At 40.2% G+C, this 14272-nt stretch overlaps 1 protein-coding gene across 1 annotated transcript in view; it reads left to right on the top strand.

The window, feature by feature from the left end:
* The window catches only part of LOC103755396 (integrin alpha-9), a 121127-nt gene that overhangs the window by 20374 nt on the left and 86481 nt on the right, over positions 1–14272 (top strand). The window contains exon 4 of the mRNA XM_018075097.1: positions 7596–7672. Coding sequence (XP_017930586.1) covers positions 7596–7672 — 77 coding nt within the window. The remainder of the gene's footprint in view (positions 1–7595; positions 7673–14272) is intronic.

The following is a 14272-nucleotide window of genomic DNA, read 5'->3' as shown; positions in this document are numbered from 1 at the left end:
ATTGAATTTTAGCTGAGCTTTCACCTTTCTAATTTTCTTTCTACATGACCTAACAACATTCATGTACTCTTCCTGAGTTGCCTGCCCCTTCTTCCAAAGTTGATAAACTTTCTTTTTTCCCCTGAGTTTCAGGGAAAGCTCCCTGTTCAGCCAGGCTGGTCTTCTTCTTCTGGCTTATCTTTCAGCACATAGTATGGCCTGTTCCTGTGCCTTTAAGACTCCCTTCTTGAAGTTTGTCCAGCCTTCTTGGACCCTTTTGTTAATTAAGGATTGTTTCAGAGGGGACTCTCTGAACCAATATCCTGAATAGGCCAAAATCTGCCCTCTGGAAGTCCAAAGTAGAGGTTTTTGTTGACCCCCTTCTTTACTCCACCAAGGATTGAAAATTCTGTCATTTCATGGTTGCTGTGCCCAAGACAGCCTCCAACCACCATATCTCCCACCTGCTCTGTTTGTAAACAGCAGGCCTAGCGGGGCACCACCACCGCTAAGCTCACTTACCAGCTGTGTCGGGAATTTATCTTCCACACGTTCCAGGAACCTCCTAGACTGCCTCCTCTGTGCTGTGTTGAGTTTCCAGGAGACATCCAGCAACTTAGAGTCTCCCACAAGAACAAGAGCTAGTGTTCATGAAACATCAGCTTATACAATACTTCCTTTCATCCTGGTTGGGTGGTCTATAACAGACTCTCTGCAGCAGGATGTCTGCCTTGTTAGCCCTCCCCCTGATTGTTACCCATAGGCACTCAACCTTATCATCACTATCCTTAAGCTCTATACAGTTGAAACATTCCTTAATGTACAGAGTCACCCCACCACCTCTCCTTCCTCGCCTGTCATGAAACTGTAGAATCATCAAGGTTGGAAAAGACCCTTAAGATCATCAAGTCTAACTGTTAACCCAGCACTACAGCTGTAACCACTGAACCATATCACCCAATGCCAGATCCAGACACCTCTTAAACACTTTTAGGGATGGTTACTCCACCACCTCCGTGGGTAACCTATTCCAAAGCCTGACCACCCTAATAGTGAAAAAAATTTAATATCTAATATGAATCTCCCCTATCTCAGCTTAAGGCCATTCCTCTAGTCATCTCACTGCAGGCACAGTAGAAGAGACCGTTTCCCACCTCACTACAACCTTCTTTCAGGTCGTTGGAGAGAGTGATGAGGTCCCCCCTGAGCCTCCTCAAGACTAAACAAACCCAGATCCCTCAGCCATTCCTCATAAGACATGTTCTCTAGTCCTTTCATGAGCTTTGTTGCCCTTTGCTGGACATGCTCCAGCACCTCAATGTCCTTTCTAAAGTGAGTGGCCCAGAACTGAACTCAGTACTCGAGCTGCAGCCTCCCCAGTACCAAGTACAGGGGGATGATTACTTCCCTAGTCCTACTGGCTACACTATTCTTGATACAGGCCAGGGTGCCTTTGGCCTTCTTGACCGCCTGGTCACACTGCTGGCTCATATCGAGATGGCTGTCAGCCAGCATCCCCAAGTCCCTTTCCACTGAACAGCTCTCAGATGCTTTTCCCCAAGCTTGTAGCTCTGTATGGGGTTCCTGCAACCCAAGTGCAGGATCTGGCACTTAGACTTATTAAACCTCATGCTGTTGTCCTTAGCCCATTAATCAAGTCTGTCCAGGTCTCTCTGTAGAACTTTCCTACCCTCCCTCAGATCAACACTCACACCCAACTTAGCGTCATCTTCAAATTTACTGAGGGTACACTCTATCCCCTCATCCAGATCATCAATAAAGATATTAAGTGAGATTGGCTCTAAAACTGAGCCCTGGGGAACACAGCTAGTAACTGACAGCCAACTACATTTAGCTCCATTCACCACAATTCTTGGGGTCTGGCCATCCAGCCAGTTTTGTACCCATTGAAAATTCTGCCTTCTGCAGTGCTTGTAGCCACCCATTGCAGCACTCCAGTCTTGCGAGTCATCCCGCCATGTTTCTGTGATATCAACTGCGTCATAGCTTTCCTGCTGCACAGTGACCTCCAGCTTCTCCTGTTTGTTGCCCACACTGTGTGCATTGGTGTAGATGCACTTCAGCTGGGCTACTGCTTTCACCCCCAAATCTGGCATGCCTCCTCTAGGCTCATTTCTAGTGAGCCTGGTCTTATCCTCTTCTCCCTTCAAACTTAGTGCTCTGTTGAAGTCTATGTGGAGCTGCGGGAGCTTGTTAGCTAACCTTCATCCCTTGCACCATGTAGTAGCAGCACGGTTCTTTGGTTTCCCAGTAGGATTCTGCTGAACACATATCACTCCCACAGTATTGCTGCTTTTGTCATGTGTTTACTCTGCCATTCAGTTAGGCTTATTGTGGAAATCATGCATTCTCATTTTAGCCAGCACATCTGATGAAATCCTGGAAAGTTTTTCACAATAATAATTGCTTTTCTGGTGGGAATTTAAATCAGCCAATTTGTGCGTGGCTCATCAGGATATATGAATGGAACATTTCCATGAGTAGTATAGTGAAGCATAGGATGCCTCAGAAGAATCAGTCTATACTTCTTTTTCTGTGACCATTAGACGTGTAGGTAATAGCTTTATTTTGCAGGCAGCTTGAGAGTTTAAAAACAAAATAAGTGAAGGTCTAAAATCAGGCTCCTGTATCTATATTTACGCACAGTGAGTGAAAAGTGTATAGTGTAAAGCTATAAACAAAAAATACTTTCTAGGAAAGGTAGTGAGCTTTGCTTACAACTCAGCACTTTTGAAAATTGGATCATATATCCTCATCTCTGAATAAGGGTCCAAGAACTCAGCTTTACTAGATGACGTGGTTATAACCACATAGCATCAAGATCTAAAAAGTAAAGAATTATTAGAATAACAAGCACCCTTATTGAATTGGTTTTGTGCTGCTAGCATGATCTAATTGTTAAGTCATCTCTGCACATGCTACAGGGTTTGGTGACAATTTACAGGAAATCAGAGATTGAAATACTGTATTCTTAACCCAGATTATTTTGCATAACCTTATTTTTTCTGTAGAAGTCCATGGCACAGTTTATGAAGTTGAAGGAATGGATTTACCAAAAGCCAGGTCTGCTGCTTTTTAAGGGGTGCTATCTGACTGATGTGTGAGGAAGTACTTTAACGCCTGATCTCAAGTGAATCACTGCTCTCTTATCCATGTCCATAAAATGATGTTTTCAAGGATTCTTTTGAGAATTTTGTTTCTCCTCCTTTTTCCCCCCTTCTCTTCAAGCATTGACCTTCAGCTGTCACCTTCCGTTTCTGTGAAAGGATGGGCAGAACTCTTAGAACACTAGAACACTGTTCTAGTGAACAGTGCTGGCAACCTCTCAAAGTCTTGTACACTTCAGCTACAACCTGAAATTTTCATATGCTTCCCTGAATTTTGGGAGATTGGATATCTTGAAATAATTTTTTTTCCTCTTAGTTTATTGGAAGATTTCCAGTATTTTCTGTAGGGGGTAGTGCCATAAATGCAGAGTTGGGTTTTTTTATTTTCTATATTTCCTGTTCTCTTCCCTACTTCAGAAACAGAGATGTGTTTAATTTTTGATAGCCATTGAAAGAAAGTGAAGCAGTTTAGTAAACCTGGGATGAAATCCCAGATCGCCTTCCTCTGAGTACAGAGCTCTGATCATTAGCCTGAAGCCAGGCTCCTTCTTTCTTTTTTACCTCCTAGCAGCTTTCAGTAGCAGTCCATTATCAGCAAGAAGGAAAAGGAGAATATCTACGTGCCCAATACCCAGAAGCTTTGTGCTTAGGATGGCTTAGGATGCAGGAACTAAAGATTTATCCCCCTCTTACTCTCTACTACATTTACCCCTGACCTTTACCACAAAATGTGGAATTTAATTCTTATTCCTCTCTTCAAGGGGCATAATGGGCACAGATACTTGCTTTGAGGCCCTGATGTGTCTGCCTATGTAGACATATTCCCTTCCTGATCAACTATCTTTAGATTTCTCCTTACTGTACATTTGATTATGTACAGATGTGTATATTCACTCTTTATAATGAGTGTACCTTAATGTAGGCTTTTTGACTTACCCACTGGAGGATATGAGCACTGTCCATCTTTTCTAACCTCTCAGGGACATATCTATCGCATTCTTTGATCTCCCAAGAAGCATTATCTTTTTTTACTCAGAAAAGTTGCCATGCAGAACTTGAGAAAACTGTGTTTGTCCAGGAAGTTTGGTGACATGGTGAGAACTGCCCTGGAACAATTGTTCCTGAGGAACAATTTCTCTCCTCTGGGCAGCAAAGGAGAGAGTGCAGAGAGGAATCGTGGACCCCAGAAACACTGCATTTGATCTGTGCTTTGCTGTAGATCTGGTGATTTCAGGAAGTCTGACAGACTCAGTGAGCGTGTACTTCACATTAGTTTTGTGTTTGTACAGTGAAGATGTGTTGTAGAAGCATTGAGGTTATCCTGTCCCTGCTACTGAGCACACAAACACCTATTTTTCTTGTGGAAATGCCAGACAAACACGTGGTGGCTTTGAGATAAGAGGTGTGACTGTGTTTTTCACTGAGGATAATTTTTGCCCTTCACCCCCCCAGTTTTTTATGTATGTATTTCTTATGTAAGGAAGCTTCTTGACTATCTCTGAGATACATATTCAAAGCTGTGAGGTACTTGGTTCAATGTTAGTAGAATACAGTAAAATTCAATTAGATTTCTATAAAATCACTGTTCAGAATTGTTGCTCTTCACTTTGGGTAATAGTAACAGCAAAAATTATGAACTGTTTACACAGTGCAGTGAATGTTTTACCCTACTTCCTTTTTTCAGTTATGGATAACACATACAACCCACTGCTTACCTTCTTTAACAATTTTAATATTTAAAGAACTCTATAAATCCTCAAAACTGGTATTGTAAAGCTGCAACCAGTTTTAAGACTGCTTGGATTTAAAATTCATGATGATATTGTAGTAGGGCCTGTGCCATATCCCAGGAGTGGACTCCTGCTGTAACAGCCTACAGTGTTGAGTTAGGTACAGTTTCTGGCTCAAAGAAATTGCAGCCAGTAGCCTGAGTAAGGGCACAGTAACAGAATATGTAAGTAGTGGTCACAAATTTTATGATGCCTTAAATGTGTTTACTCTCTTAATTCTTTAGGAGGAATTTAAACGGGCAGGAATTAGTCAATTTGAAAAGCAGAAAACAGCAAAAGGCTGAGGAAGAGAATGCTCAAATTAACAGAGAAGAAAATGGAGGAAATACACTGACTGTAAGAAGCTAGAGGGTTGAGACTCTAGAATACATACAAGAAGGGAAAGTGGAGTTGAGTCCTGGTAGACCAGGGAAATAGTGGAAAATAGCAAAATAATCCAGAGGTGTCTTTAGCCTGGAAGTGCTAATCAGTTCCTGGGCTGCTGAATCAGTTGTGCCTGCATCCATGAGTCCTAGCAGCCTGTTGGACTGGAAATCCAGTTCAACCAGCTGCTTTGAGGTGACGAAGCTCCCCCCAAACCTGAGCAGGTTCAAGATCCTCCACAGAAGCAAACAGTTGACTCCAACACAGCTACAGATCTGGGGACTCATCACCATAATTTCTTTCTCCCAACCCAGCGCTATATAGGAACTAGGGTTACTGTGATATAGTAAAATACTCTCTATGTATTTCAAAATAACTTGCTGTCTAATGCAAGCTGGAAGAAATACATGTTCAGTGATTTTAGAAAATGAAATATTTGTTAATTCATTCTGCAGAACTGTAACTATAGATTTAGTAACAAAATGGCAGGGTTATTAGATAGTTACTTAAATGTACTTACAGTACTTTATACTTTGAAACGTACAGATAATTTTTAGATCGCTGTGTTCGCTTTGCCAAGATTTCTGCAATGCAAACAGGGAAACTGACAGGCAAGAATATTTTTGCAGTTTATTATTCTTTCTCCTCTCAAGGTCAAACAGTCTTTCCTATGTATAGCTACTACAGTGGTTGGGGATTAATTCTGAGGACTTTGGAAACTATACCTCTGAAATGTGTCATGTTTTGCGAGGGATGCCTAGCATCTGTTCCTGTCTCAGGGCTTTTCTTGTCCTTTAGTTGTGATAGTCTTTATTAAGGAGTCCTTGTTTTTAAAGCCACAATAAATTTCACTTCTGAGATTCTGAGAAAGCAAAAGGTGGGGAAGGAACGTGAAAGAGTGAAGTAAAAATAGCCCAGATGAACTGGCCACCTTCCATCTTTCTTCTTTTGCAACTCAGTGCATAGTTTGATATCTGCTAGTCCAACACCAATTAACTTTATAGAGGTCCACTCCTTTTGGGAGAGCTCTGACAACATATTAAAAGGAGAACAAGCTGCCTCCTTAGTCGAGAATCTTCCTGGAAAGGACCAGAAGTCTCTATGCCCTCTGGGCCTAAGGTTCAAGTCTTTCTCCAATCCTGATACAGATGGGCAGAACTCTGAAAAAATGTACAAACTCCATAATTTTTTTTTTTCCTCCTCAGTCTCTCCAACCCTATCTGACTGTTATGTGTGTCCTGGACAGATTTTCTCTGTCTTTGCATTTATGATTGAATTATATTACTTTTGTAATTAAAATAATGAAGCCAAGACTGAAGAAAGGAACATTCATATTAAAGGAAAAGATTGGTGGATTGTCAGGTTTCCTGGCTGAACAGTGTTGGTAGCACTCATTTTGGGTGTTTCAATATATGGTAAGCTGAAGAGCATTACAATTCTGAAAGAGTGAGTCCTCCAGCCTGAAAAGTCTCACCTTATGTTCAGAAAGGGATCGATCTCTGGTCTAAACAGCAGGGGAAGGTAACCTTGATCTTGACAGCATCTGGATTTCTTTGATGCCGGGAACATGTTTTCATGTTCTCTTCTTTCACTTACTGGTAGCTTGCCTTGTTTAGCCAAGGCACACTACTACAGAGATATGCATCAGTTCATAGACATCTCATGTACTCTCCTGCTTTTTGCCACTTAAATAGCACGCCTGTATGTTGTCCCTTCATAGTTCCTAGATGATCCTGTGCAGGGTTAAGAGGACTCAATGATCCTTGTGGGTCCCTTCCAACTCAGCATATTCTGTGATTCTAAGCATTACTGGAGTTCTCAAGATTGACAATGGTTCCATTATTTGTATCACTGGTATGTAACAGTCTTTGTCACTTTCTGTTGCTTGCAGGATGTCAGAAATGTTTTGTACTGTACATAAAATCTAGTGAAAATATTTGCTGTATGATTTTCTTACTTGCAATTCTTAGGACTAAAAATAGTTTCATAAATACTTTATTTTCTGTTTGATTTTCATGCACCTACTTTGGGAAGAGAAATAAGAATGCCAGAAATATTGTATGAGCAGTAATTCTTGTTGGATGAGAAGTGAGAATGGACTGGGGAAAACCTCTGAGAGAGTGTAGTTTGATGAAATTTATTGTGCAGTTAGAAGAGAATAAAACCAGTTCTTATAAGGATAAGATTTGCCTCACCTTGAATTTCCTTAACACTCACACTGTATATTCCTGTATCACAGATTTTAGTGATTTTTTATTTCATCCAAACATGTTCCTTCTTTGAACTTTGATCTTCCTCCTTTCATGCTTTAACAGTTCTTTTGTGTTTTTCACAGACTGTTTTTGAGAGGAACTGTCAATCTGATGACTGTGCTGCTGATTTGAAACTTCATGGTAAATTACTACTGTCGAGGTGAGTAGGTGAACTTTTTTTCTTTCTTGCACACTAGTATACCATTCATCTTATGTTAAATGGCATTGAAATATCAAAAGACAAACACATATATTTAAGATCCAGATTAGAAGGATGGTGACAATGATACCACTTTTAGTGCAGAAGGGTCTTGAGATGTACACAGAATCTGAACTCCTGTGGTAGTGGGCTCTAGGCACATACAGCACAGGACTCCTTCATCTTCCCAATCAAAATTGACAAAACTAGAGAAAAAAATAGCATATCAAAGAGGGGCAGAGAAAGTAAAATTGCATGCTCAAATCAAATACCAGTGTGGACCATGTAATTTTTCAAAGAGAATAAAATACTCTTCATGACACGGTAAGAGTAAAACTGCTTGCAGAAAAGCAGTTTGTTCAAAAAGAATGTCACATGGAAAGTTGAAAAAACCCTCTGAACATGGCAAATTATCTTCTTCAATCTATCATTTTCTGTTTCTCAAATTGTAGTTTTGCTAACTTGTCTGAAATACCGCTCTGCTTTCAAATTCTTCTTCTCTGCAACTTGGGATGAGTGTCTGATTTCACTTTCTTCTGGGATAATAAACCTCATCAAATAGACCAGAGGTGAAGTTTATGTTCTGTCCCTTGTGACAGATGATCTTAGGAAAATACCTATTGTTTTGCCAGGATGTGTATTCAATTTTGGGATAAATCAGGCTAAAGCGAACACATCACTTCTGTTTCCTTTTGTGGTTTTTTTTAGATGGAAATGCTGATGTGAGTTATTTAATTGTGTGCCAGAGGTTTTGCTATTTGATGGAGAAACTCTCTGTGAAATACTTTGCTTTCAGGTCAGGAGAGAGAGGGGAAGACACTCCCCTGCTTTAGGAAAGAAAAATAAAAAACAAACCCCAAACACAAGGAATAAGTAATAGTCAGGAGATACACATATGTTTTATATAAGTCTACAGCATGCTGTAACGGTACTTGGAAACAAAACTGAACCGTAGTCAAGTCTGAGAAGTTACAGGCTTCTCCAGGCACGACTGAAGTCTACATGAATGTTTGAACTGGATACATGTCTGTGTGGATTAGAGAAGCCAGTGAAGGATTTTGTCCTGTAGTTGAGGAACAAATAGCAAGGGACAGGTCTAAAAACTTGTCAGTGTATAGTAATCACAGCAGTAAGAGCTGTAGTTGCGATTGGAGCATTTGGCTGTTTATATTTAGAGCTGTTATTTATGTTGTCTTGGCAATTTAAAAGCCACATCTGTCAAAAGAGCTTAGGATATTCAAATATAGTTTCTACGTTTGTCTAGCAAAATGCTGAACAAATGCTCTCACATTTTCTTTACCCAGTGACACTCTGAAGTCCTGTTTGAAATAAACAGGATGTTGTGAAATCCCTCTGCACAGTTATGGGCTTTCTTTACCTAAAGGGCTCTGTAAGCTTCAGTTATTAAGAAACATAACACAATGAATGTCTCTTATGAAAACAGATTTTTTTGTTGTGTTATTATTGCCTGTAAAATTACCAAAAAACGTGCTATGGATTCTGGTTTTAAACAAGTGCCTGGTAATTTTTCCAGCCCTGCGTGTTTCATGCTAAATAATCCTATCACCATTTTCCCACATTATTCCTGCTTATTCTAAGTCTATGCACAAAGCAAAATTATTATTTTTTTTTTTAGAAAGAACAAGAAAGGTGACTGTAGAGGATTGGTTAGAAATGCGAGGACATATGAACATGGCTAAGGCTATGGATGAGCTGCTAAAGTATAAGACGCAGTCTGACTAGGCCCATGAGAAAGTCTGAGATAGCAGGGCGGTGAGAAAGCAGCATCGTCCTTAAGTATTCTAAATTGAGCTGAAAAACAGGAGCTAGGCATTACCAAAACAAAGACACTTAACGAGCCACCTGTGTAAACAATGGAAAGCAGTTAAGATGATATCACCACCTAACTGAGTACCAGTAATGAGCCTAATTTCTGTAATATTCATGAACTTATTATAGAGTGCATATTAAGCTGCTGTCAATCTACAATAAACGAAGTTCCTGGATTCTCATATTGAGGTGTCTAGAGCTTTCCGTTGCGACAGGTGACTCATTTATTACTATCAGCAATAAACATTAACTTCATTGTTAGCAATGCCTTTGTCTAAATAACCACGTCTGACTAAATTTGGTGGATTTATTATTAGAAAGAATGCAATAAATGATGCACAGATACACTGGATTGAAATAAACCAGATATTTACGGGAAGGCAACAGTAAGTACTGTCTCTCAGATCTGCTGCAGCTCTTTGAAGGTGTCACTGGATCAGTGGATAGGATGGTTTGATTAAGATCTTCTACTGGGGTTTGCGAAAGACTTTTATTAAGATTTCTCATCAGGGGTTCACAAAGAAAGTAAGTTGCCCAGATCTGAGATGAATGGTGCCCTGAGTATTACTACTTAACTAAAAGGTAATCAACAAGAAAAGGTTTAAGTAGTTGATTTTGATGGTGGTGAGAACTCTACAAATGCTAGTGATATTCAGCACATTCACAAATTATATGGGAAATAATCTGCTAGAAAGTAATGATAAAGTTTGCTAATCATACTAAACTATTCATAGCATTGAAAATAACAAAGGAGGAGGTAAGTTTTCATGAAGTGTGTGATTAATCTGTGGATTTTACTGTTTGGGGTACTGTAAGTTCTGAGAGTGTATGAATGCTGGAAGCTGCAGAAATATATCAGCAAAATGCCATTCTGTGCTTGCCTTGCTCTTCCATATCCTCTTGCTTTTAGACATAGTTGGATACAGGGCTCTCTGCTAGATGAACTGACTGTGCTTATGCACTTTCCTTAAATTTGTAGCGTGTTAGAGCCAAAAGCTGTTCAGGGAGCTGTATATGGCAGGGTATAGTTTTGGTCATCACTATATATGCTTTCAAATCTGTGCTGGTTAGAGCATATATGTGTATAGAAAGTCAACTCAAATTACATTATCATCAAGAGAATTGTTTGCTGAGGTCATTCTTATGAGCTTAGGATCTCTACAAGCGTTCACCTGGGATGTGTTTGAATCATTAAAATTACCAAGTTAAAAGATCACATCCAGCTTTGAAGATATGAAACCCACATACCAAATGACTAGTAGGAAAACCAGCCCATGCTGGCAAGAGTTAACCAGGTCTGCTCTAATTTTACTTTTCTTGGTATCTTGCTTCTCTTCTGAAAACTTATTCCTGTGCCCTTAAATTGGGAGCACTTTACTTTGATGAAAACAAATAAATAGCCCAGGATGTTAACACTCAAAGTGATGACCTCACAGATGGCCATTTATCCAAAGTGCTAAAACCAAACAAATCTGCATGTGTGAGTTAGAAACTTCACTGCTGGTCTGGCCAGATATGATTGGGTTTGCATCATTATTTCATGGTGTTTGAGGACCTGCTACATGTTGAAACGGCACTGCTGGGCAAACTGGAATCCTCTGCTGTGAATTTGTAGAAGAGGGTAAGGCAGAACTTCTTGGAAGCAGGTGATGATAAAAAAAATGTTAAAGCCTTATAACTCTGTCTGGAGGCTTTTGCAAAGACTTAGGAAGCTGGAAATGGGATGTATTCTTCCTTTGAATGCTTCTGTTATAGTGAAAGTTGTCCTTGGAGACTTGGGCTCCAGTACATGCTTTACTGGAGTGAAGAAGACTTAGGATGCATTTATTCTGGAAAGAAAAAGGTTTTATTTCAGTTAACAGATAAAGCTCTTCAAGGCTTGTGCACCTTCATTATCATCCATTTGCATGTAAACGAATCCCAACTTCCTGAAGGGATTGTTGGACGAAGGAGCCAAACTGTTCTTGCTTGTGGCAGATGCAAGAGAGGCAAGAGTCACAGACTGTGGCTTGACAGGTTCAGAGCAGAGATATGGTAAAAACCCTCTTGCATAGGCAGTTCATACTGCAGAGGAATGAGACATGCAGAGATGGTGTGCTCTGCCATCCTGAGTTTCAGGACTTGTCTGGGTAAGGTTCTTGCTGACCTCATCTGTTGCTGGCAATGTACTGTGTCAAGGTGGATGAGGATGGATTTTATGATCTCTAGAAATCCCTTCCAACCAACTCTTCTGTAGTGTTCTGAGTGTCTTGAGGTAAATCCTCTCTGTAACCACAGCAAAATTGCTTGAACAAAACCAGCTCTTCTCCAACACAGAAGCATCTGCCTAGGGATGGTTAAGGGTCTTCCAGTGCTGTGGCTGGAAACCTGCCTATGGGACTCTGTGTCTCTTGCTGATACCATCTCTGCTACCTGGCAAAGCAAACTGGGGATTTAACTTTCTATAGCAGACATTATGAGATGGCATGTAGAAACCCCTGCAGCAGTGTGTGCTAGTATTGTTAGACATGGTCTTTCTAGTGGCTGGCCTGGACTTTCTCACAGGACTATGGGTGTTGTTAGCCTAAAACTACAGATGGCAATTTAAAAATAAGGAAAAAGGGTCCATGGAATGTCCTGGGGACTTCATGAAGGCACTGTTAGGAGAGACTGAAGGAGCAGAAGAGAGGTATTTCATCTTTCCAGTCATGACTGTTTTCAAATCCATTTTTCTTGAAGAATAAATATGTGAAGTTTTCACAGCACAGAGCAAGAGAGATGAATCACTGCCTTCCCTTCAACAATTCTCCAGTATTAAGTCTTGCAGCTGTCATCGGAGATGGCAAAATCTGGCCTTATTCATGCAGTAATACCCTGTGGGTAGTGGTCGTGATGATTGCTAAAGGAAGAGACTTAAAAGTGTCTTAGTGTAAAGAATATAATTATGTATAGCACACAGGTTTTTGTAATGACACAACATGAAACCATAAGAGAAATAGGAATAAAATATTTTGTAATAAGCTTTATTTTTATGACCATAGTTTAGGAGAGCAGCAGAAACCAGGTTTCCTTTCCAGCAATCCAGTACTGAAAAACAAAATGTTATGTTAGTTATTATTTTAAAACACTGTTTAATATTAAAAATATATCTATGACGTATCATGTTTGACTTCAATGCCTCACTCTGTTTGCTTGGCATGGTAAATGTCTTCTCTATCAGGTTTCTGTAGCAACTAGCACATTTTTATTGAGCCTCTCCGAAGATTCTTAGAAGCTGAACTGCATCTGTTTCCTCAAAATTTGCTGGGAGAAACTCTAAAGTAGGTGTTCCGTAGAAGTTTATACCTCCCTAGCCTTTAAAATTTCATATTCATTTCTTTGGTACTTTATAAGGGAGAAAAGCACTCTAGTCTTTTAAGAAGAACCTGAAAGTGCTGAGGGAGATCTTGTGTGATGTACCAATGCAGTTTCAGCTCCTGACCTGATGCCTATCCATCTCTCTGACTGTCTCTCTGCAAAGGCAGTGGTAGTTATGGAGCCCTGTTTAGACTGTAACGGGCTGTAACTGAAAAGTGTGGAGAAGACATTTGAGTAGCAGTGAGGGTGTTTTTTTCCAGCCATAATAAACAAGCTAGCTAAAAAACACCAGAGCAGAATGGGTGGTTGCTTCCATGAGAGATGCATCTAGGAAGGAAACCCTGCATGGCTAAGTAAATACACTGTCGGCCCTGTGTTGCAATGAACAGAGCAGCTTTATTGAAAACAAACAGTACAAGAAAAAAGATGATGTTGTGACATGTCATGTAGCTGCTGTGTTCCAGCACAAACTGTATGCATGGTATGTAAATCAGGTTGTAAGCACAGGACTATGAGCCCCCTTGGATAGAAAAAGCTGTAAAAAAGCTGTAATAAATAATGCTATTCCTGAGAAGGTTCCAGGAGGAAGTCTGTCTTCCACATGTTTATGTGGCATGAAGTTACCTTTTATCCATCATTAGAACAGAATTGCTTATACATTGGAGTGCTTCTGACTGATCTTTGACTGTTAGGAATAAGCAGCTTGCTTTTATATGTTGATTTAGAGCATCCTTAATAATCACCATTAATGACCAGGCTCAAATTTATATTCTTCCCCTACAGACTGGCTGGGGTTCCAGTATATACTGCTGGACACAGTTTATTTTGGAAATGTGAAGTTGACGGCAAAAGTCATAGAAAGGCAAAGGAGTGACAGGTGTATTTTGCAGAAATTTTCAAGTTTTTCCAAATTGTGGGTTTTATTGAGTTGAAGTCAATACTTTCAAAAGTTCTCTTGTGAAATGGGATTTTTGAGAAATGTCCTTTTCCAGTTGAAATGTCAAGCTTGTGGCTTGAGCTGTTTCTGCTTCCATTAGCCAGAGAATGGACAAAACTCCAGTCTGTCAAAAATTTAATTGAGCTTGAAACATTTCCATTTTAATGAAATAGTAATTTATGGAATAAAAGTATTTTGCGGTATCATCTGGTCAGCTCTACAGAAGGTTGGGTTTGCCTTTTTTCCATATAATTTTCTTCTGTGACTTACTAAAGGATTAACATCGTTTTCTGCCAACATTTTTTTCGTTTCTGTGATCCCTTTTGTCTTATGTATGGCTCTGTAATTGATAAGCAGGTAAATGTGATGTTCTGGTCCCCCCCCCGGTGCCGCGGGTGAGTGGTGGGGTCCCGGGTTGCTGGGAGCCCCCCCCGCGCCGTGTGTGAGTGGTGGGTCCC

Source organism: Manacus vitellinus, unplaced genomic scaffold (genome assembly GCF_001715985.3).
Source record: "Manacus vitellinus isolate BGI_N305 unplaced genomic scaffold, ASM171598v3 scaffold_3_pilon, whole genome shotgun sequence".
In the NCBI taxonomy this organism is placed as follows: Eukaryota; Metazoa; Chordata; class Aves; order Passeriformes; family Pipridae; genus Manacus; species Manacus vitellinus.
Note: the sequence above shows the minus strand (reverse complement) of the source record. Positions and strands in the feature narration are given on the sequence as shown.